The sequence below is a fragment of the Felis catus genome, chromosome E1 (genome assembly GCF_018350175.1).
Source record: "Felis catus isolate Fca126 chromosome E1, F.catus_Fca126_mat1.0, whole genome shotgun sequence".
Lineage (NCBI taxonomy): Eukaryota > Metazoa > Chordata > Mammalia > Carnivora > Felidae > Felis > Felis catus.
The window spans coordinates 30326956-30353155 of NC_058381.1; the positions used below are offsets into that span (position 1 = coordinate 30326956).

Sequence of the window (26200 nt, forward strand, 5' to 3'; positions counted from 1 at the left end):
CTGAAATCAAGAGTCAGACACTTAACCAACTGAGCCACCCAGGCGCTCCCTTAATCTCTCTTTCTGAAGACCTCCTGGTTGCTGTTTACTGAGTACACTATACTCCTTCTCCTACATAATAAATATGGTGCATCCAAAGGCATTCAGACAAGTCCAATTAGTGGACATCATTCTGTCTACTTCTCTAGAATTAAGACTAGTTAAAACAGGATATTGCTTTGTATACATTTAATATAGGCAACAGACAGGGCCTACCATCCATTATCTATAAAGTTTTCTAGAACGTGGCTTGACAGAAGACATACGGAGTCCATGTTGGAAGCCAGGAAGGAATGTAACGATTCTATTCAGTCTCAGTGAACTACCTTAAGAACAGTACAATTAAGTGTGGAAAAAAAGAGCATGGGTTGTAGAGTAATTTTAATTCTAGTTCTGCCATTTTCTAGTTACATGTGATCCCAGGTAGAATACTTCATATATGACCATCAGTTTCTTCAGTGAAAGGCTGACACAATCCCATTTTGCCATATTAACAGGATTCAATCAGGTAATTGTGGGGGGCGGGGGAACCAAAAAACAGGTGTATAAGATGTCCAGTTAGTGCCTGGCACATAACAACTACTCTGTAACAGTAAATGGTAATAACTGCTATTATGTAGCTAGTATATAACTCTGAAATACCTCATTTAGTGTTTTCTTACCTAACGTTGCTAGTCTAGCATATGGAATATTTGTGGCAAATCTGTGTCTTACTTCCAATACATGCGGTGCTCAACTTTTAGAAGTTTAACTTTCAAATAAACTGCATTTTTTTTGTATCCCATACAATTAAAATCCTTAAATGTCCTTCCCTGTAGCAAATTCAAACTTGTACCTCAGTTTATCAAAGGGGCATATCAAATGCTCCTCATGTAGCACTGCTTGCCAAGTTTTAGCAGCGATGCCACCATTGTCTGCAAAGCCACGTTTATTGCCAACTGAGTAGTTCACTGCAGTTTCTCCTGTCATTTTATAAATATGAAGGGAAAATGGAAAAATTCTAGATACTATTTTAGTGACAGGCATAGATTTAAGAAGAAAACCATCTTACGTGCTGAAACAGAAGACTTTAACTTTGGCTTGATGTTCTATTGACTTATGCTGCATAACTATGTGTTCCAAGGTGAAGAAAATTAAAGAGAACTCTAGGATGAGTAACTGATACTTGAAGCCTGTCCCTAAAAAGCAAGATAGAGGTAGGGATTGAAAATACTCGTTAAATTCTCTGCATAGAAGCTCCCTTATAAAATGTATTAGACTTTAGCATAATGTTTAGTGATGAATTATATACACCAGTAGGAAACTGTCTCTATTTCTAAAAAAAGTCTAATTGAAAATGGGAAGTTCTTGTTTTGTTTTGTTTCCTTACGAAATTATAACAACTCACATGGTAACCCTGAACACGTCAGCTAAATCAAAGCTCTGATTGGTAATTGCCCATTGTGATTCATAAAAATTGCAACATTTATCATTAATTAACTATTTGTTCAGTAGGCTAAGTTCTTCAAAGCATGAGCTCTACTAGGGGACAAATACAAAAGGGGCTTGTAAAGAAAATAATAAGAAAAGGATGGAAACCAAATGGGTCCAACAAACATAGCTGTGCACTTTGTAACATGAGCTACAGCCATTAACTTGAACTACAGAGATGGGTCAGAGGCTGACAGATGTTATTGTCTCTGTAAGGAGTTGATCTCATTGAGATTGGTTCCGTGGAGACAGAACAGATAAAAAGTCTCAGTTTAGTCGCCACCGAAGCTTCTGCCCATGATGCTATAAATGTGGTGGGTTTGCTTCAAACACACAAATTAGGAAGCAAACCCCTATCTGGGTAGTCGGTCTATATCCCAAATTATATTCCCAGTAGAGTTTGGAATCACTTTGCAACCACTAGTGACTTTTTCCCTCATCTGATTAGAGGTGGTGGTGGTATTGTGGAATATAGAAAAGAGCAACATTGATTATGGATGCCTCTTTTTTGGTCAAATAATATATTCTGCAAAAAGATGCTATCTTGACAGGCAGGACCATTTTAACCTGATTCAGGGGAAGAGACCCATCTGCTTTTTTCTCTCTGACCTTTTAGTAGGTTGATGCTGCCTGTCTTCTCATTTAATAAATTGCAACACAGCTTGCCTATTAAAAGAATCCATAAAACATGACTTAGTACTGTAGCAAAACTACAGAAACCAATTACTAGCACAGATCCTGCAGGCTCATTTTGAAAGTTCAGAATAAAAGTAGGGTCCTCCAGTTTCCTAAGCATTGCTTTTCTGTTGATAGTGTCTCTTAGTCCTCAATTCTATTTAGTCTCCATTTTAATGACATAATTAAAAGGGACTTGAATATGTTCTCCACTAAAACATTGTAAGTAAAATTATCTCTCTTGTACTTGGATGAATCAGTATTACTTTAAGGGTTTGCTCTCAGCTTTAAAATGTAACTGACAAAATTTAAGAATCACAATGGAGTCACAGGATGTAAGAGATTTGGATCTTAAGGTTGATATGTAAAAGCTGCCAATTGTCAAAGTTACCAGTGAGACTTCATGAAGTCACCCATAAACTACACTATGGGACCATCTTTCAAAGAGTCAGTGTGGCAGGAGACATCACTGTGGGATACTAAGTCAAGTTGTTATCTTGTGTTGAGATGCCATGATGGTTTTGTTTTTGTTTTTGTTTTGTTTTTCTTAAAGCATCATGAAACACTAGAATCACTCTCCATTTGGTGGAACCTTCACTCATTGAGAGTCATAAAGCATACAACGGGGTGTTGGGTGGCTCAGTCAGTTAATTCTTAGTTTCAGCTCAGGTCATGATCTCATGATTCATGAATTTGAGCCCCACATTAGGCTCTGAGCTGAGTGCATAGAATCAGCTTGGGAGTCTCTCTCTCCTCTCTCTGCCCCTTCCCTGCTCACTTTCTCTCTCTCTCTCTCGCAAAATAAATAAACTTAAAAAAAAAGCTTGGGGTGCCTGGGTGCCTCGGTCAGTTAAGCATCTGACTTCCTCTCAGGTTATGATCTCACAGTTCATGGGTTTGAGCCCCATGTCAGGCTCTGTGCTGACAGCTCAGAGCCTGGAACCTGCTTCAGATTCTGTGTCTCCCTCTCTCTCTGCCCCTCCCCTGCTCATGCTCTGTCTCTCAAAAATAAATAAACATTAAAAAAAAAAAAAAGCTCATGAAATGAGTGATCTTGAGAAACCAGAAGCTTTAGGCCTCCCTGTGACTCTTGTGCCTGGCAAAGGACCACTGAGTTTCTGGGAAGGTAGGCAACATTTCTAGCTCGGGTTAAGTGGTCTTGATTTTTTTCTTTGTGATAAATATTACCTAGTTAAATTTTGCAGATTGCAAAAAAAAAAAAATGGACTGTTGAATATCAGAATTTAAAATACAAATTGTGCCATTTGGATATCTACTCAGCAAATTTCAAGAGGCTACAGACAAGTAAACAATTAGCAAGTGTTTGGTAATTCAAATATTCATATTGTTAAAGCCTTTTTTTAAAAAAATTGCAATTAGAAAAACATAATTACTATGATAAGGAAGTATACTGAAATTTTAATGGAACAAAAAGTTGGCCATCTGACTGATCCTTCCCTAAATAAAAAACTGTCACCAACGTAAAGCTGTGGCTTAAATGGTCTCTTGTATTGAGGGATAAGTTGGGACAAGCTTCTGAAGGCCATGGTGGGGATTCTAGAAAGCCTGATCTCTTTACTAGCCCTTCCCCAGCCAGAACTCATGTTAGAATTGCAGATACAGCCATTCTGCTAAGGTCCTCCAGATCGAGTGATGCTTAGCCCAATGCTGCTGGCTGCATGTAGTCTGCCTGCATTCAGGAAATGACTGGGCATCTAACTTCAGGTGGACAAATCCCAAACAGTGTTAAAGATGAGTGGTGACATTGCTCACTCATTCAGCTTTCTCATCACTTCGTGTTGAGAAAGCATCTTGGAGCTGAGCAATTCCATTTCTTCCTTAGGCTGCTGGGCTCTGAAGGCTGAGGTTCAGGAAATATTGTGAGACAGTCAATTTTGAGTAACTGAGAGAGTCAACTCTGGGCAAGTGGCTTTGGGTACCAAGCACACAGGCAAGGAGTCTAAGAAATCTTGAAGAAGATACTGATCCAGGAAAAATTGTTAAAATAATATGATAAATAAAATGATAAAATCATTAAAATCATTAAAAAATGATCCTATTTGGGGCAAATGTTGCAGAAGGAGGTATTCCCTTCGAGTTATTCTGCCCTATTTTCACCTTGACACCTCCACTGGTGTCACACAGGTATTGATTGTCTGTCTTTAGCCATGAATTATATCTTTACTTAGTATACCTAGCACAGTGTCTGACAAATAGTACATGCTTACTAACATTTTAAAAACTAATGTGTTGAGGGGCACCTGGGTGGCTCAGTCGGTTAAGCGTCCGACTTCGGCTCGGGTCATGATCTCATGGTTCATGGGTTCGAACCCCGTGTCGGTCGGGCTCTGTGCTGACAGCTCAGAGCCTGGAGCCTGCTTCAGATTCTGTGTCTTCCTCTCTCTCTCTGCCCCTCCCCCACTCATGTTCTCTCTCTTCCGCGCGCGCTCTCTCTCTCTCTCTCTCTCTCTCAAAAATAAACATCAAAAAAATAATAATGTGCTGAATTTTATAGGTTATGAGTAGAGAAGAAGAGCCAGTCATATACACAGGACTTTAAGTCACCACTCCCTTCTTGCTTCACCACCATATTCCATATGTGCCACTTACAACTTCCCTCCAAATAGCACGTTGTCCCCCCTTCCTGCTTATGATCCCTGATATTTCATAATTGTCTATGGCTGAACTCTGGGGCCAACTGGCTTCCCCACTATGGTACAATGAAGTTTCATTTAACTGGAAATGTACTCAAAGGCACAGAATTACAGAGCATGATAACTATGTTTTAAATTTTAATATGAAAAAACATTTTTCAAATATCCCTTAATGTAACTGGAGGTTGAAAGTATAATTCCATATTTAAGATGTATATATGTATGTACAATTTTAATAAATTCAGCCCTTTAAATATTTTTCCTGAGTTGGTTCTCATGATGAGAAGGTGGCTCACGACCATCCTAATCTCTTAACTGTAACAGTCAGTCTACCTGAGAGCTTCTTGGGATCTCCGTAGAGTTTTAAGTAAGCCAGTCCTGTTTCTGGCTTCCCTATCACACCACTCCTTCTAGTATTTGGCTTCAGATCTGAATGTGCCCCTATTTTGCCACTGTCATGGTCCTTCTCACAAGTATAAGATCCTCTTTCTTTCCTGTCTTTGGGCAGTTGAGTACCCAAATGGTGACATTAACTCGCTGCATGATCCCTTCTGATCTGGATTTTCTTATTGGCCCTCAACTGCTTTGCTCAAGCTTTACTTCTTGTTTGCTGTATTCCTATTGCCACAAAGTATCTGGCTAGGACTTGGCTTCATTCATCGGACATGTGGCATTCATGTCCTGTCCTAGCTCAATGACCTCTTAGTTTTGAAGCTCTGTCTTATAGTCAGTCTTTCCAAACACTTATTTTATACGGTGGCCACTTGAATCTGCTCCATCTAATGCTGACATGGTAGCATTTGGGGAAGAAAAGATAAAACGGATAAGGTTCAACTGATTACAATCCACCAAAATTTAGATTAGGTATAGTTGCAAAACTCCCAAAATGAGTTCATGATGATTATCAATTACATTAGCACTTTCTTTCCATTGCTTGGTTTCCCTCATTCAATATTGTTTGTGAGATTTACTCATGTAGTTGCATGTAGTTGTAGATGGTATATTCTCATTGCTGTATAGTATTTCATTTTGTAAATATACCACAGTGCATTTCTGTTGGGTTTATATATCAGGATGGAGTTGCTAAATTATAGGGTATGCATATGTCCATTTTTAGAAGATAATACCAATTTCCCATTGGTGGTTGTTCCAAATGTCTCGTCTACCAGCAGTGTATGAGAATGCCAACTGTCCTACTCCCTCACCAGCGCTTGGTATTTTCCATCTCCTATTATAGCTATTTGGTGGGGGTCAGTTTATTATCTTTTATTTTAGTAAATCTGGATTTTATGCTAGAAGTTCCTTGGAGGTACTTTAAACTGGTATCTATTCATGATCTGGGTAGTTAGCTTTTACAGTATCTTAAAATACAACATTGAATCTTTCTTTTAAAAAAGAAAAAAATTTTAAAAGATTTTAAAAGAAAGAGATTTGGTCTGTCTCTGTCCTTTTAAAAGACACGGTGCTCACAAATCTGGAGTAAAGTTACTTTAGCCATTAAAATTAAATTAACAATAATATGGTAATTTTTTGAAATTAACTCTAATAGTTTTATGCTAAACCATATTCTAACTCTCAGACTTTAAAGATTATACTGTACCAACAAATTGTCCTATAACTTCTATAATGCCTATTGATGAAAGGCAATAATAGCTAAACTTAAAACAATCTCTCTGTGTGCTTCGGTGCCTTGAAATCTGTTGTAACCCCATTGGAGGATAAAGACTATTCTATTCTACGTGCAAAATGATCTCTGGTTCCACGTGTTAAATCGGGGACACAAATAAGAGAAATAGAGAATATCTTTTGGTCTTTCAGAACTAGGAAAACATGATTAACCTATATGTAAAAATTATAATGGAAGTCAGTATGTAATCAATTGTTAAGTAGGATGCTCTAATTGTAAGTGCTATCACATTAGTATTTCTATTATACTGTATTGTAAGTTTTTGTTTCCCATACTAGGTATAATTCTATGAAGACAGGAAGCTGCCCATATCCTTTATTACTGTATTCTTAGTACTAATATAGTGCCTAATATATTACAGCACCCAATAAATATTTATGAGATTAAATTGAAGGAATACAACACACAATTTAGAGTAAGTAGCCAGGTGAAGATGATTCAGATTTAGGTGGAAAAGAAAAGAGGGGCTTTTCCAGGCAGAGGGCATACATCAGCTTTACACTAGTGTTTCCTTTTGTTGTTGTTATCTCTTATATTTAAAACAAAATCATTATTATCTCAATTCATTCCCCCAGAAAACTATATAATTTTATGGGACTCAACTTCATAAGTAAATCAAGTATTAAAAAGATATAGCCTTATCAAAAAACAAAGTCCATAACTTTGTAGGTGACAAAACAGAAAAATGAAGAAATTAAGTAGAGAGGTAAAGCCCTCTATCTGAGCTTCATTCTGGAAGCAGGACAAGGAAGGGCTAGAATCAGGGAGGTCTGGGAACTCAGCCCCTGGAGTTGACCGGGGTTTACAAATGCTTTATGTCAAGTGGGAATCTGGAGCTAGGTTCACTGCCTGAAACCAGGAGGTAATGTGGGTCTTTCCAACTTGTCGAAAGAGAAGGAGAAAGGTTGACGTCACCTGTTGCTTGGGACTGCAGTTTTGGCCTAAGGAGGCTGCAGAATACAGACTCAGTTTTATAACAGTAACTGAGCCAAATGTCACTAGCTTGGGGGCTCAGATCTTGGATATTCTCAATATCACCATGGGGTAAGAGCATAACTCCCTATTAACGATTTGTTTGGACTGGGGTTCCTAGGTAGGAGCTAAGTGGAGATAATAGCAAAACCTTTAGATAAGGAGGAATGAGGAATGTAGGATAGAGGAAGGGAAAGAGGCAAGTTTCAAAGAAAGCAAGATATATATGCAACATTTTTAACGCACAAAGAAACTCACTGCTAGGTAAATGTAAATACTACAATGAAAAGAAGGAAGAATGGAAGCAAGGAAGGGGAAAAGAGAACTATACAGCATTCTCATAAGTGAACATAAATGAAAATATTTAAATAGAACACTTGTAAATTGTATATCAATATAGTTTTAAAGACCGCTACTGAGTAGAGTATGCCTAGAATTGAACATCAGAAAATCTATGAATATAATCTACCACATGAATTAATTAAAAGAAAAAAACTATATTATTTTCTCAATAGATGTAGGAAAATACTTGATAAATTTCAACCCACAATCCTTATTAAAAAACTTTGTTTTTGTAAACGAGAATGAGAAAGATCTTTCTCAATTGAATGGAAATCATTTAACCAAAATATACAGCAAATATTTTTCTTAATAGTGTAATTTTAAATAATTTTTTATTAAGGTCAGAAACATGTCAAGGATGGCTGTCATCACCCTGGTATTCAGAATAATTGGAAACCCACAAAAAATAATAAAAACAAACAAAAAATCAAAGGCACAAAAATGAGAAAGAATGACATCAAATTACTCATATTTGCAGAATATATGATTGTCTGTAGGAAATCCTTAGATAATCTACAGAGATACCATTAAACCTTTGGGGAAGATTAACAGGGTTGTTGGATTAAAAACCAAACCTTAAAATCAACTGTAGTTATAAACAACATCAATAACCATTTAGAAAAGGTAACAGAAAAAAGATCAATCACATAGCAATGAACTGTAATGAGTAATAAATATACCAGAAGTAACAGGAAAAACAAATAAAGGTTCATAAAAACATCAAATACTCTGCACAGCATATCATGCTCATGGATGGGAAACTGTTAACTCTCCTGATTGATCTATACATTCAATGCGATTGCAATAAAATTTCTAATAGAGACTTTTGTGGAAAATGACAAACTGATCTCAAAATTCACTTGAAAAAGTAAAAGGCAAAGAATACCCTACACAATACTGAAGAAAAAGATCAAGGTATAATACCTTGCCCTCAAATACTACGAGTTAACAGAAAGCTAGAATATTTAAGATAATGTGTTTCAGGTGAAAAGACAGACCAACAGACTACTGGACAGACTTAGATTCCTTAGATTTATGGAAGCCAAGTTTAATACAGAGATGGTATAACAATTCAATGGAGGAAATCAGGACTATTTATGAGAGTACCACTAGTTTCCCATAGAGAAAAATTTACATTTGGATCTCTACCTCACACCATATGTAATATAAATTCCATATGAATCAAAAACATAAAGTGGAAATCAAAACTTTATAACTTTTAAAACAAAATACAGAAGAATAAGTTTACAACATTAGAATAGGGAAGAAATAAAACCCAAGTGAAATGTTCAATCACTTAGATGCCATAAAATGTAAATATCTCCATAATAAAAATTAGCACATGTAAGTAAAAAGTAGGTCAATGCCTAGGAAAAGACATTTACACATAACACACAAAAGTTTATTATCAGAATAGATAAAAAACTTCTACAAATCCATAAAAATAGAACAGCAACTAGCTTAAAGATAGTAAAGGATGTGAAAAGGCAATTCACAAAAGAGGAAAACTGAATGACCTATAAACATATAAAAACTGTTTAGCTTCACTAGAAATTAGGGAATTGAAAATTAGAAAAATTAAGATACCATTTTACACCCTTCGGGTTGAAAAAGTTTGACGTCTGAAAATAACATGTTGGCAAAGATTTGGGAAGCAGGAACTCACATGAACTGCTCATGGGATTACAAGCCAGTCAACTGTTGGGAGAGCAATTTGGCATTATCTAGTCATTATCTAGTAATGTTTATGAGGTACATACCTTATAACCTAACAATTTCCCAGGTAAGTACCCTGGAAAAAAATCTACTCAGGGGCATAAAGCTACCAGAATAATCACTGAAGCACTGTTTTGTTTTGTTTGTTTTAATAGCAAAAATTGGCAATAGCCTAATTGTTCATCAGTAGAACAAATTAATAAACAGTACTGTATTTATACAAAGGACTATTATCTAGATTTCAAGCAAATAATCAGAGTTATGTGTCCACTTGGCTAAATCTCAAGAACATGATGTTGACTGAAAAAAATATGCAGAATGGCACATCATTTATGAAAACTTAAAAGACCGTGGATATCACTCATCAATAGATAAAACATGGATAAACACACAGGGTTGTATTTTTCTCTGTGGAGAAATGATACAGCAGAATAGGATCAGGAAAGGGAGCACATGGAAATGTAATAATATTTGTAACATTTTTTTTTTCAAATCCATAAAAATGTGGACGAAATATTGGAAAATTAATTGTGAGTGATACTACATGGGTATTCCTTATATTCGTTTCCTGTTTACTTGAAATATTTTATAACACTTTGTCTTTTTAATGAAGGGGTTTGTGGATACTGCACTAAAAACGTGAATCATGGTGTCTGCCTGTTCATAGCACTATACTGTAGGTGCTATCCTTGCCCACACTCTTTGTTTATCTTGTCCTGTACCTTCTCACAACTCTGCTGGAGCCACAGCTAATGGAACTAGGGATGTTTTCAACTGACAAATCCCACTCATTCTGGCCAGTGTCCTACTGAGGAACAAAGATCTGAACCACATGATTTCTTTCCTTGACTTCTGGAATTGATGTGTATTCCCCCAGTGGGACGCAGAAGTAAAATGTCCTCTCCTTGATGTCTGCGCCTGTCATTTTGGGCCACATGCAATCTGAGGAGTAAGTAGATGAACCTGGTCTACAGAAGTAGGCGAGACCACAAAGAGAAGCCTGGTTCTTGATAACTTGTTTCTTATGGAGCTCTCCAATTCAGGTTGGTGTAAAGTCAAATCAAATTTTGTTTTCTGTTTGCAGATTTCAATAAATATTTATATTCCCACAATTATCTCCACCTCACTCCCTTTTAATCTGAGCTTTTGGTTTTGTAGGCTAAAAATTGTTTAGAAAAGACAGAATAATAGCTTCTTTAAGTGAATAATCAATACTAAAGGTGAAAACATATTTTAACAGTGAGGGAGGTCAAAAGTGGCTTCTGTACTTGGGAGATAACTTCTGATCTTCGGTAAAACTCTGAAACATATATTTTTTAAAGCTAATAATTTATCACTTGGGAAAAATTATACTTGTCAATATTCAAAGTTATATCTTACCACTTCCACCCATTTCCTATCCCCAGTGCTGTTTAAAGACAAAGAGTACTAGAAACGGCCTGGCCAGTACGCAAGCGGCATTTGTTAGACTTTTGGGAATTTGTGAGCTGATTGTTAAACATGGCCATTCTTAAAAAATGAATTATAAAAAATTATAATAAAATTACTTGTATTAAAGACAAAGGAAATACATCAAATAAAAAGCTTCTGCACAGTAAAGGAGGCCACCAACAAAATGAAAAGGCAACTCACTGAATGGGAGAAAATAGTTGCAAATCATGCAACTGATAAGGAATTAATATCCAAAATATATAAAGAATTCTTAGAACTCAATGCAACAAAACAAAACAAAAAACAACCAAACACTTGAAAAATGGGCAGAGGGTCTGAATAGACATTTTTCCAAAGAAGACATTCAGATGGCCAACAGGTATATGACAAGCTGCTCAACATTGCTAAATATCAGGGAAATGCACATCAAAACCACAGGAAGATGTCACCCTTGTGTATTCTTGGTGGGAATGTAAGTAGGTGAAGCCATTGTGTAAAACAGTATGGAGGTTCTTCAGAAATTAAAAATAGAACTATAATATGATGCAATAATTCCATTTCTGGGTATTTATCCAAAGAAAACAAAAACCTAACTTGAAAGGATATACGTACCCCCACATTCATTGCACCATTATTTGCAACAGACAACATATGGAAACAACCTAAGTGTCCATTGGTAGATGAATGGATAAAGAACATGCAAGATGTCTGTCAGTCTGTCTATCTATCTATCTATCTATCTATCTATCTATCTAATGGAATATAATTCAGCTCTGAAAAAGCGTGAAATCTTGCCATTTATAACAACATAGATGGATCTTGAAAGCATTATGCTAAGTGAAATAAGTCAGACAGAGAAAGACAAATACCATATGATCTCACTTACATGTGAAATCTAAAAAACAAACAGACAAAAACCAAAAGCAAAGTTCACAGGTACGAAGAACAGACTGGTGGCTGCCAGAGGCAGGGGTTGGGGGTGGTGGGTGAAATAGGGGAAGGGGATCAAAAAGTACAAACTCTCAGTTGTAAAATAAATATGTCATGGGAAGGCAAAGCACAGTGTGGCGACTATACTTAATAATACTACACTGCACATGTGAAAGTTGCTAAGAGAGTAAATCTTAGAAGTTCTCATCACAAGGAAAATATTCTGTAAATATGTATGGTCATGGACGTCAACTAGACTTTTATAGTGATCGTTTTGTAATACACACAAATATCAGATCATTCTGCTGTGTGCCTAAAACTCCTGTAATGTTGTATGTCAATCACACCTCAATAATAAAAAAAAGGAAATACTCAAAACTCATCACTTCCTGATTTTTGAGGAAACAGTCTACAGTATTCAAAAACTATTACCCAATATGGTAAAGAAGTTGCTCACATTAGTAATCCATATTTATATGTAAACTACATTAATTCATCAATTGCAGCCATAGGCTGGCTACAGATATGACTTCAGCAAAAATCAGTGAAAGCATTCTGTGAGAATCAGTTGGCTACATGGAATTTACAGTAAAGTGTATTAAATATTTTATTTTATTTGTAAATTGTGTGCTACACATCCATTATGTCAGTAAATATAGACACACACATACATAAATGTATGTATACACACACATATACATATATATGTATGGACACATGTGTGTGTGCCTGTGTATATAATTTATTCCAGGAGCAGCCTAGAAGGGCAACATTGAAATTTCATAAGAAATGGAATTGTTGGAGACAGAAAATAATAGATAAGCAATTTATTAATCCCTGGAATTAGGCATTTTTGAAAGAGAAGAGGCAAGTAAGGAAAAAAGCAACACAAGCTTTCATTAAAAAATTTTTGAAGTTTTATTTATTTAAGTAATCTCTATACCCAATATGGGGCTCAAACTCACAACCCCATGATCAAGAGTCACATGCTCTTCCCACTGAGCCAGCTAGGCAATGCACTAGTATTTTGCTATAGAGAGCAGTAGGGAGAGGAAGAAGCGAGATTTTTGAGCAGCTACCATGAGGAATTTGGATAAAGGTCTTTAGGATATTTTTCTGTGGAATGTGATATAATTCTGCTTTAAAGGACTTTAATAAAAATTTACATTGTTTTCATCTGTTTAGATTTTTGTGTTTCCTTTGAATACATACCTAAACTTAGGGGCCATGAAGCATTTGAGTTATAGTTAGGTTACACAACATTTTGATCATAAAACTATTATTTGGAGTCAATATGGGTTCCCTATGAATAAACTGCCCAATTGCCTTTGTTCTTCTAATGATAGCATGGTTATACTAGCATAGCTTGACAATAACAACAAAAATGACAACAATACAACTATTACCATCACTAATTATTGTTTTTAATTATTGATAGCTGTTCTATATTCTTTACACAGATTAATTTGCTTAAATATCACAACAACCTTATGAGGCAGATAAAATAATGTCATTATTTTACAGATCAGGATGTGGACCTAGAAAGGTAGAGTAACTTGCTCCCAAGCTCATAGCTAGCAAAATCTAGTAAGGTTAGAATCCAGGCAATCTAGCCCTGAAGATCATACCATTAGTGAACTATATAATGCTACAATATTTCCCAACATTAGCAGTATAGCGTGAAATTCATCTTACTCTTCATTTCTAAAGAGCACCGATAACAACCTAAAGTAGCTGTCAGGGTGCTGGAAGCTGCCTGCATCAGATATTGTTGGGTGATTTCATGAAAGCACTTTCTGAGCCTCTGCTTGTTTAACAGAATGTTACAGACATTTCAGGAGAGACAAAGATGAAAATGAATAAAACATGATTCTGCCTCCAAAAAGCTTAAAATCCAGGTATACACCATTTTTGTCAATCTCTTGAATGAAGTCAAGAGGCAAATCAAGTATGTCCCAAGACTGAAATAGGGTTTAAAGTAATTCAAATTCAAAAAGCTTCTAAGAATCTCCACTAGTATTCTGAAATTAATAAGTGTCACAGGAATAAAGGTACAAGTTTGTTGTAGTATTCAAAACCAAGTGCATAAATATAGGACTGGAAAAAATCCATTTTTATAGCAGCTTTTATACAGCATATCTAGAGGTTTTAGGATTAACCTCAAGACTAAAGTGCTATTAAAATTTCTGATGTACTCTTAGGTTATAGTAATAGAAATAACATGTCCAGAACAAGAACTTTTTTTTTGTTTTCTTGGAGCTCTGCAATGGTCAGCCATCTTGGCAGTGATTTTTTTTTTTTTTTTTTTCAGTTCAGGACGTAATATTTTAAGAGGGACATTGAAAAATGTGACTGGAACAAATGGAAAAGGATAACTAAACCAAGTCATATGAAGGATGGCTAAAGCAACCGGGGATGTTTAGCCTGGACCAGGAAGGCTCAGAGAGTGTATGGGATCGGATTCCAAAATATTTGGAGGGTTGTCATGTGGAAGAAGGAGTCAACTTCTGAGCTGCTCCAGAAGGCAAAACTAGCACAAGCCACCTGAAGGTTATCTCAGGTTAGTAAAAGAAAGTTTGAAGTGTTGAGCTATTAAAAATGATTGCACCTCCATGGGCTAGAGAAAGGGGTCCTAGAGAGGATGTTGTGAGGAAGACGGCTTGGGGTGGGCTGTTGAACTGTATCGTGTTGAACCATCTTCCCAAATTAAAATCCCATGATTTATAATGGCATAGCACAAACAATTCCCTAAACTTTTAAATTCTTTTTTTTTAATGTTTATTTATTTTTGAGAGAGAGAAAGAGAGAGAGAGAGAGAGAGAGAGAGAGAGAGAGAGAGAGAGAATGCACAAGCTGGGGAGGGGCAGAGAGAGAGGGAGACACAGAATATGAAGCAGGCCCAGGCTCTGAGCTGTCAGCACAGAGTCTGAGGAGGGGCTTGAACCCACGAATTGAACCGTGAGATCATGACCTGAGCTGAAGTCAGATGCTCAACTGACTGAGCCACCCAGGTGCCCCAATTCCTTAAGCTTTTAGAATACATACACAGGAAAATATTATTTTCCCCAAATACACAAAAACTACAATTAACACATGAGTAGCAATTATCCCTCCTAGAAGCAAAAGAAGCAGTGACATTTGGGTCATGAGAAGAGACGAAGCAAACAGCCTGTGCAATTGCCTCTGTGCAGAGAAAGCCTGGGAACTACAGGCATAAGCCCTGGCCGGGAATCTGCTCTGTGGAGAACAGGGGGCTGTTTTCATACAAGGAAGGGAACAGAGAAGGAATACAAGGTTAACGCTGGATGTGGCTTTAAATCCTTCAGCACAGTGCCTAGCGGTCATAAAAAAAGCAAACACAAGTCAGCAAAACCTTTGCAGAGGTGATGAATAGAAATAGAACATATTACTCTGGTCTAGATAAATGCAACATGTTACATCCCTGCACTGCCTCTGCAGCATGGGCCACAGACCTTCCTCTGTAAAGAGCATTTCAGGCTTGGGGAAGAAGAAAATGCAACCAGAACACAGGCGAAAATTCTGGCACATGGATCTTCAGGTAAATTACACAAACCAAGTTAACACAATTGGCAAGTGGGCACCTAGAGATGGGGTTTTGAAAGGGAATCCCACCGGAGACAGGAGGAGTGAGAGGGAGCTGCCAGAAGGGACCGCTCTAGGCTGGTTGAACACAGGACAAAGTAAGAGAAAAAATGGAGACTGTCATCCAGACAAAGCTCAGTGGAGAGTCCAGAAGAGTCAAGGGGAACAGACCTTGGCCTAGCCCACAAAAGCCCCAGATAAAATCCTAACCATACTATGCAATTTATTAAAAGTTTTTCTTCCCCACTAACCAACCAGCTTCTACTAGTCTCAAGCATTCTTTCTGACTTATTTCATTAACATTTCCTTCTTTTTCTGGAGTGGTCAGAGCCCCAGGGAATCTCTTTCTCTCTCCTCCCCCTTCCCCCCCAACCAGTGGGGCATTGAATGAGAGCCAGAGTGTTGTCTGTGTAAAGAGAAATTGCAAAACCACAAATTGCAGAAAATCGTTACTGCCAAAAATCGAAAGGAACACACAATATCACCATGCCTCTTAAAAAGCAATTGCGCATTTTACAGGCCTCTGGATAATTCAGGTTTGTTTGGCAACTTTCTCACCCATACCACCCAGAAGACAATTCTCTTCCACCAGAGGCAGTGGTCCCAAAGAATATTTGTAGTTAAAGAGAAACAAAAAATGTGGGTGCAAGTCCTTCCAGGGGCCTTGCTTTGGCCCAATACGGTTCTATTTGATTCTATTGTGTAGTATTGATTTTAAGATCCAAAGTTTGCCCCTCCCAGATTCCCAGGGATTCCTGCTGAGACAGAGAGAGAGCCTCCAATAATGTAACAAGAATCCCTTAAAGACACAAAGCACTTTCAGATGGCAAAATCTTTCCGAAATGTTACCTTATGTGATTATCACAACAACCCTTTGACAGAGGCAAGGAAAATGTTTTCCCTTTCTCCTCCTCTAACCCATAATAAAGACACTTTGAAACTGAGGGGTTCAGTAACATTCTCAAAATAATGCCACTTCTGAGGGAGTGATCTGGGACTCAGACATAAGCCTTCTGAGTTTTAGTCCTGAGTTCCTTCTATCGCCTACCCCCTTTGTCTGTGGGGGCATGCCTTCCTGACTTGGCTATGGCTGCTCTCCTTCAGAGGAGTTGGGATTTTATGTGGCCCATACACATTTCCAGGGCCTTGACTTGGAAAACCTCCTGCCATTCACTACAGATTGAGCCTTGTCTGAATGTGTGCTGATTAGGTCGTCTTCCGTTTGTATTGGTTGTATGATACAATCATCACTGGGGTAATGCCAACTCCTGCGGTACTGATCGAGTCTGGCTGCCAAAATGAACCCAAATCACAATTGCCTGGTGATTTTAATGTGTTTCCATGACTCCATGGGTCAGACCGACTCCCCACCAGTTTAGCTCAGAGATGACGTGGAGAGGTGGGAAGAACTGTTTTTGTCTGGATGGTGCAAAACTCTGTGCAAAGTTGCTGCTCAGAGTATTTGCTAATAAGAGGGATCACCAAGCACTTTGTATGTCCTTGAGAAAAAAGTGTGAAAGTAAAGTGATCACAGATTAACCTCCTAACATGGAACAGCTAGCCATTTCTCTCTCCACCTGGGAGATGCAAGGTGCTTCAACCAAAACTTTGATAAAGAGATCTTGAGGTAGTGGTCATATATGTGTTCATAGTTGCATACTTGCAAATAATGACTAAAAATGCTATCTTAAACTACCTTCCGTCTAATTGTCACCATGAACATATTCCAAATATCTCTTAGTATTTAACATTAAACCATTTAAAATCAGTGATAAGCCTAAGTAGACAGATACAGTGTGAGAAAGAGCTATGGAATATGAATATGGAGGAAAGTAAACACAGACTGTTCTCCTGAGCAATTTCTATGTTCAAAAGAAAGAATATAGTCAGACGTTAACATGTGTACAAATAAAATACTTATGATGGCACATGAAAAGGGAGACTGCTCCTAAAATCTAACATGGCTTCACAGGCAAAAGCTGCTTAAAACATTCATAACTTGCAGGTGTCTTGATAATGCAATAAAGACCAAAGTGATATAACACAGAAATTGACATTTTAAAAAATTCCAGTGAACACAGATACTTTGACATAAAATCTGAATGGTTTTAATAAGGATGCATGTTGCTTGGGCTAGTGTTTGAATACTTGGTGGATAGCAATGGGATCAATCCATTCGAGAGAACAGACAAAATATATTATCCACACATTCTTGGTTTACCTGGCTCAAGGTTGTTGATCTCCTGCTTCTACCTTATGGTTGTTGATCTTCTGCTTACTTATCTGTAGTGACAAGCAAGTCACTACCATTTGAACTACTTTTGAATAGCTAGAGTCTTTATCCTGAATTCACATCTATCCCCTGCTTTTTGAACCTGAGTATTATCAAATTATTCCAGAGACAGATGGAACATTCATATTTTGAACTCCCAGTTCGGACCCGGTGTAATTTTATTTGGTCTTTTAAAAAAGAGGGGGTTTGTAATTTGGCTATAGACACTGAGAGTACCAAGAGTAAAGAAACATAATACATGGAGATTCGTTCTAGAAAGAACACGGGTTTACAGAGCGGCTGCAATGCAGTACACACAGGGAGGCATTATTAAGATAACTACCCTGCTATTAAATGTGAAACAGCCTGTGACTGTGAGGAGTGACCGGGCAAAGAGTAATAAATTAGCCATTTGAGAGAAGCTGAATATTCAAATGTTTGGTGTCACATGATCATCATATCTAAAAGAATACTGCCTAATGTCTCCTCCTCACTTTTTTTTCTCGCTTTTTAGATGCAATGTAGTGGCAGCCATGATTGGGTTCAGTCTGTTTCCCAAACGGTTTATAAAATATCACACGATGCTATACAAACCAACAGTGTGAAACATTAGATTCACACTGAGGCTGCATTTGTGGAGCCAGGCTTTAAAAAGGCAGCAATGTGAGATGGGAGCCTTAAAGATGAGGAGGTTTTAGGAATTAGAGCTGAGAAGGAGATACCATTTCAAGGAGGAAATGTACTTACATTTTGCTGCAAGTGAAATGCCTGTCTTTAAAGGGCAGCCTCTGAAACAAAGAGAAAAACAAAAACAAAAAACAAGCGTGTTAAAAAAAAAAATAGAGAGCAACCAATTCAGAATGACAAAGGCACTGGATTGTCTTTGAAGCCACTGACTGAAAACATGAGGGGCCCAGAGATGAAAACATTTTTATTGGGGAACTCTTCTTAGAGGTACAGAGAGAAGTAGCCCACAAAGAAAACATGCAAGTCAACTGTCATATCTCACCACATTCTCAGCTCCCTGTCCTGGACCCTCCTAGAATTTCCAGATCCCTTGATGCTCACTTTGTCTCCCACATCTAATCCTGGCTAGAGAGAAATATGGAGAGTCTAGTTGCCTAGTTCAACGGCTTAGACTCATCATTCTCTGGCTTCTGGTTCATACTGACATTGCACCTTATTCTCATAGGCCCAGCTCTGAGACATTGTTCCATTAAATTAAGCTCCTCATAAAAATTATGCTCTTCTCAATTCATGCTTATTTGGGTAAGTGGACAAGTTTTCTTTTCCAAGGAATAAAAAGCTATTCTGGGGAGTATTGGGGTGGGGGCACTAGAATCGATGCCAGGTTTTTCCTTATTCAAGATGGCAGTAAAAGAAGAAACAATTAGACTGAGCCTGTGCTTGGAAAGAGTTTGCCAGTTGTGCAGGCAATTTGTTCAGTGTGGCAGCCTACCAGACAACTCAGTTTGCTTCCAAATCCATTTCCCCCCCTTTGGATATACTGTGGTTATATCCAAAGGGGTCCTTTTCAAAGTAGTAGATTTAATTGGGAATGGCAAGTAAGCCCCCATGATTGATATGAACAATCTGTGTACTGAGATTCACATGATTCTGGGTCATCTCTAAGACTGAACACTCAAGTCATGGTGTCCTTGGACCTACAGCAAGATCTGCCATGCCCCCCCCACGTGGATCTGGATAAGCTGGATTAGTGACTTTGGCGAGCAGTATTTTTCCAAGCTCTGCCATTTTTTTTTAATTTTTTTTTTACATTTATTTATTTTTGAGAAACAGAGTGAGACAAAGCGTGAACGGGGGAGGAGCAGAGAGAGTAGGAGACACAGGATCTGAAGCAGGTTCCAGGCTCTGAGCAAGCGGTCCGCACAGAGCCTGATGCAGGGCTCGAACCCACAAACTGTGAGATCATGACCTGAGCCGAAGTTGGACACTCAACCGACTGAGCCACCCAGGTGCCCCCAAGCTCTGCCATTTTTAGTAGTAGTGTGACTTTGACAAATTGATTCAGTGCTCTGGGATTGATAGAAATAATAATGTGGTTATTTCAAATAGTTGTAAGAGTTAAGTGAGATAATGCATGTGAAATAAGTGCTACTTAGTGATTTACTGTTATTGTTCTTATTACCAGAAGACCTATCTGGGAAAACAAATTAAGAAGATATAGTAAGTCCATGATATTGGAGCTGGGAGAGTGGCTATGGAGAGAGTTGTGCTTGGGTAAGATGTCTCCTCTCTTGACCATCTGCACTGTACCATTGTCCCAGATTTCTCTCCCACATTGCCTTCTTCCACTCTTCGTTTCTCTAACCGCTGAGTGTAATTCAGGTTAGATTAACATCCACACTGGAAAATCCCTCCGTGTTTTAGCAAGCCACCTAATTCCACATTTACTATCCATGGACATGGTTGGGGTGAGGCTCCTAGACTGACAAATTATTAAATTATTGAACTATTGACCCCGAAAGAACAGGCATAGTTCTTCTTTCAGAGTTCTTTACATGAGGTAGGTGCTTGATACATTTTTATTGAGTCGACTATTTTAGATGGATCCTATGGTGTGACTCAATAAGATGTCATATGCGTCACCGACTAGGAGGAGTTAGAAACACTGCTCTGACAGACAACACACACCCCCACCTCTCCCTCCTTCAAACAAAAAAGTGTACTGAAAATTCTTCTCAAATTGTGCACCCTTCAGTTCCTCTAAGGAACTTGTTGCTAGGAAACAAATTTAGACAGCTCTCACCTGCTGAGGAAAGTTTTTACTACTGCTTCAGATAACAGGTTCTTCTTTAGTGACAAAAGTATTAACAAAGAAAACTGTCTGTTACTTCACGGATTCACTGGACAAGAGCTCTTTCTTCATTTGGGCAACAATTTCATGGCAATATCATTGATTACCCTGAAAACTATTCAGAGCTGTCCTTGAGACTGCATTATGAAGCCACCTAATGCAGTGGTACTGATCATTTTTCTTGGGGTACAAAATAAATAAAGCAATCAAGAACAGTGTGGGTGGTGGTGAGGTTTTATAGACTACAGAGGAACATAAAAGCTTGCTTTGGCTTTCTATGCTTATTTCCACATTAGAAAAAGAAATACCTGAATTCTTAAAGAAGAGAGCATTTAAAATGAATAATTAACTCATTTGCTAAATGTGTATTCAGTGCCCGGTATGTGCAGCACACTGTGCTAGGCCCTGAGAATACACTGCCTGCTCTCATGATAAGATCTGTCTGGTAGGGGAGACAACTGGACAGTTTGGAGGGATCGCATGATGATGTAATGCAAAATCACAAGGTGGTCAGAGAGGAGGGGAGGTGGTCTTTGATGATCCAGTGTGGAAAAAGAAATCAGGGAAGTCTGATTGAGGGGAGTGTTAGGATAATATCTGAAGAAAAATTCATATTTAATAATGCCTGTTGATGTTGCTGAGTCTTAACGCATCAGGAACTGTCCTAGGTGCTTTGGCATGTACTGATTCACTTGTTACTGCTAACCACCCTAGAAAGGAACTAGTCCCACCTCAGGGTGGGAGTTAAAAAGCCAAATGGGGGTTCCTGGAGCACACCAGGCAAAAGGACATCATCAGTGGCATGGGGCCCCCGACAGGAGGAACTCGCTCTCCTTGAGGGACCGAGAAACCAATACCACCATTTGCCTTATTTAGCACACCCTTCAACCAAATCCATTCTTCCACCATGGGAGTCCTTAAAGAATCATAGATGGGGCCCTTCTGATATCAATCCTGGATAACTTAAGTTACAGAAGGCTTGCCTCAGTGTTCCCACCTTGTGGAGATGCAAGGTCCTCTTATCTCTCTGCCCTGAACCACACCCACCTAGTACCCCTGAGCCACTCTCAGAGGACATGCAAGGTCAGCATCTGGGTCATGGTCACACATGGGCCTGATCCACATGGAATGGATCTTGTTCAAAGCCCTTGGATTTCCTTGGTCTCCTTGCTAGGACTTCAGATTCCTATGCTCTGACAGTCACTGGGATTTATCAACTGATGGCCCTGGAGCAACTGATCTCTAGGCCAAAGTGTTCAACTAAGGGATTCTACACATCACCTGTTTATCTTAACTTCTTACCCTGGTTCCTGTGGTTGATCCCATCTGGTTATGATCTGTAACCTACAATTGACACTCATTAAAAAAATAGACTACTTAGTAATTTCAGAATGTTCTATGCTCATTGAAGTATCTGGTTTGAATTGTCTGCTATTTAAAGTTTTCACAATATGCAAAAAACCGCATCAATGCAAGTATAACTGTTTGAATGATGTAACATATGGAATAAAATCTCCTATGTATCTACTCCTCTCTACAATGCACAATAAAATAAAGTAGTTCCTACATGTCCAAGATTATAAATTTTGAGATGAAGTGGCTACCACTTTCTTATTCTGAATTTTGAAAAAATTTTATTTTATGTTAATTTTACTTATTTGCTTATTGCTATGGTAGGAATACTTATTCTCTATTTCACATATTCCCAGGAGTGCTGAGACCAGTTTTTTTTAATTACCTGGGAAATTAATTTAAGAATGAACAGGGCACCTGGGGGGCCCAGTTGGTTAAGTGTCCAACTCTTGGATTCAGCTCAGGTCATGATCTCACAGTTTGTGGGATTGAGCCCCACATTGGGCTCTGGGGAAATAGCAAGGAGCCTGTTTGGGATTCTCTCTCTCCCTCTTTCTGCCCCTCCCCTGCTCACTCTCTATCTCTCTCTCAAAAAAATAAATAAATAAACTTAAAAAAATACTTTAAAAGTGAACAGATGCCAGTACCAACATTTTTGTAGCTATGTTTCCTAGGGCAAGTGAAACAAAAGCAAAATTAAACTACTGGGACTACACCAAAATAAAACACTTCTGCACAGCAAAGGAAACCATCAACAAATGAAAAGGCAGGCTACTAAATGGGAGAAGATGTTTGCAAATGACATTTCTGATAAGAGGTTCATATCCAAAATATATAAAGCACTTATACAACTCAATACAAAAAAACAAAAACAAAAACAAATAATCTGATTAAATAATGGGCAGAGGACCTGAATAGACATTTTTCCAAAGAAGACATACAGCCAAGAGACACATGAAACAATGCTCAACATCACTCATAATCAGGGAAATGCAAGTCAAAACCACAGTGAGATATTACCTTACACCTGTCAGAATTGCTAGAATCAAAAAGACAAGAAATAATAAGCACTGGCGAGGATGTAAAGAAAAAGAAACCCTTGTGCACTGTTGGTGGGAATGTAAATTGGTGTGGCCCCTGTGGAAAACAGTATGGATGCTCCTCAAAAAATTAAAAATAGAAGTACCATATGATCCAGTATTCCACCTACTGGGTATTTACCCAAAGAAAACAAAACCACTAATTCAAAAAGATATATGGACCCCTATGTTTATTGCAACATGATTTATAGAGCCAAGATATGGAAGTAGCTCAAGTAATCTAAGTGTCCATCTATGGATGAATCAACAAAGAAGATTATATATACTATATATTTATGGAATATATTTATAAATATTATTCAGCCTGAGAAAGAAGGAAATCCTGCCATTTGTGACTTGTGACAAGATGGACTGAGATGGGCCTGAGGGCATTGTAGTACATGAAATAAATCAGAGAAAGTGTCCATTGGCAGATGAACAGATAGAGAAGTGGTACACACACACACACACACACACACACACACACACACACACTGGAATATTAGTCAGCCATAAAACAGAATGTACTCTTGCCATTTGTGACATGGAGAGACCTAGAAGGTATTATGCTTAGTGAAATAAGTCAGAGACAGAAGGAAAAATATCATATGATTTCACTTGTATGTGGAATCTAAAAAAGAAAAGAAACAGAAAAACTAAAAAAGAAGAAAGATACCCATAAATTCAGAGAACATTCTGATAGTTTCCAGAGGAGGGGGGCTGGACAAAAGAGGTGAAGGGGAGGGGGGAGGTACAGGCTTCCAGTTATAGAATGAATAAGTCATGGGGATAAAGGCCACAGCATAGGCAACATAGTCAGTGGTATTGTAACAGTGGGGAAAAAAAAAAGAATGAACTGATGCAAGTTTTATATAAAGTAGAATATACCAATTATCAGGTAATAATAATACTATGTTATAAAAGGTGAAACTCCTCTTCACTTTGATCAAGTGTTCTTTAAAACCTGAGACTATGTGCTATAGGCACAGGGATCAGATGTTGAGTTTGAGAGCCCAGGGCTCCCACACTGGAGGTACAGGCAATCGTCTAAGAGGGTCATGAGTTGGAGTCTCGATTCTCCCACTGGAAGTAGAGGCAATGGTATCAGAGGTTCATGAGTTGAAGTCTCGGTTCTCCCACTGGAGGTAAAGGCAATGGTATCAGAAGGCCATGAGTTGGAGTCTCGGTTCTCCCAGTGGACGTAGAGGCAATGGTATCAGAGGGTCATGAGTTGGAGTCTCTGTTCTCTCACTGGACGTAGAGGCAATGGTATCAGAGGGTCATGAGTTGGAGTCTCGGTTCTCCCACTGGAGGTAGAGGCAATGGTATCAGAAGGCCACGAGTTGGAGTCTGGGTTCTCCCACTGGAGGTAGAGGCAATGGTATCAGAGGGCCATGAGTTGGAGTCTCGGTTCTCCCACTGGAGGTAGAGGCAATGGTATCAGAAGGCCACGAGTTGGAGTCTGGGTTCTCCCACTGGAGGCAGAGGCAATGGTATCAGAAGGCCACGAGTTGGAGTCTGGGTTCTCCCACTGGAGGTAGAGGCAATAGTATCAGAAGGCCATGAGTTGGAGTCTCGGTTCTTCCACTTATTTCCAGTGTGATGTGCAGCCAATTATTTAACCTTATGCCTTTTATTCTTATGAAAGCACATATACATACATCGATGTTTGTGTATCTCACTTCCTTTGTCTATAAAAGGCAAATAAGAGCAGCACCTGTACCTCCCCTGAGATTGTTGTGCTTTTTAGAGGAATATGCATACAGAGGACTTGGCAGAGACTTTGCCCATTTTAAGTGCTCAACATATGACACTTAGATTTATCTTTATTGAGTCCAAACTGAAAAATTACTGTAGCAAGAATTACACTTTCCATTTGGATCAAAATATTCTGTCCTAGTTCCTTAAGTGGTTACAAGAAATGTCATCTCCAACTTCTTTTGTGTTTGACTTTGGGTCTTGATTTGACCCAAAGTGGGCTCTTCTTTAAAATGTCAGAGTGGATTGCTTTTTCACTTCCTTCTTACAGTAGTTTTTAAGTTTTTCCCACTAGTGTTTTAAGAAGTTTGTAAACATTTCTAATTGTTTCTCTTATGGTATTGGAATCCCACTGCCATTTTTTTCTTTTTCTAGTCTTGACCCTGCCTTTTCCAAGAATGCAGCAAACCCTTGCATATCCTTGCCACATTTGCTTACAAATGACCTCTTATGCTTTGATTTTTTCCAGCTGTAACTGTTAAAAAAATTAAGGAAGCAGTTTCTTTTTATTTATTTATTTTTTTTGAGAGAGTGAGAGAGAGAACAAGCAGGGGAAGGGCAGAGAGAGAGAGAGCAGGACAGAGGATCTGAAGCAGGATCTGCACCAACAGGCTGACAGCTGAGAGCCTGACGTGGGGTCAAACTTATGAACCATGAGATGGTGACCTGAGCTGAAGTCAGACGTTCAGCTGACTGAGCCCCCTGCCCCCCAAGCACTCCAAAGAAGCAGTTTTTACTACAGAAGATTTGGAAAATACACAAAAGCACTAAAATGAAGTAAAAGAGTCCACAGCCTCACCTCACAGATTTATTCTAAAGTGGATAAAGAGGTAAGCACCTTGCCTCCCATTTCCCAGAGATAATTACTGTCAATAGTGTGTTAGGGTATCATTCTAAAGTGTTTTTTATGCTTATGAAAGCACATATACATATGTAAACCTTTTACACATACACACATGTGGTTAAAATGTTTTCAACAAAAACAAGGTCATGTTATATAATTCTCTATACTATGCTTTTTGTTCTCTTTTTAGTATATTTGTGGAGATACATTCCAAGTTGGTATATTTGTTTAGCGGCTTCATAGAAATCCATTTATGGACATGCCTTAATTTATTTAACCAATCCCATATTGATTAGTGAACATTTAAATTTCTTGGGATTTTTTTTGCTATGACAATGAGCTTACAATGAGAAAGCATTTTGAACATTAGTCTTCAAGAAGGTTAAGCCTCTTCACCCTGTACCAACAATAAGTATCCTTCATATGTATCTTTCACTTTGCACTCATAATTTCTATTTCTTTGCATTTTTCTTCTCCATGTGATAATTCTTCCATCTGAGCTTCAATATACTTAATTCCGTTTTTAGCAATGTTTTTGAGTTCCAAGAATTCTTTTT

General features: G+C 38.2%; 1 protein-coding gene across 7 annotated transcripts in view; it reads right to left on the reverse strand.

Moving 5' to 3' along the window:
* ANKFN1 (ankyrin repeat and fibronectin type III domain containing 1) overlaps positions 1–26200 on the reverse strand; it is a 603208-nt gene that overhangs the window by 229993 nt on the left and 347015 nt on the right. For all 7 annotated transcript variants that reach the window (XM_045044941.1, XM_045044939.1, XM_045044940.1 and 4 more), the window contains one exon: positions 18539–18579. In XM_045044941.1, the coding sequence (XP_044900876.1) occupies positions 18539–18579 (41 nt within the window). The remainder of the gene's footprint in view (positions 1–18538; positions 18580–26200) is intronic.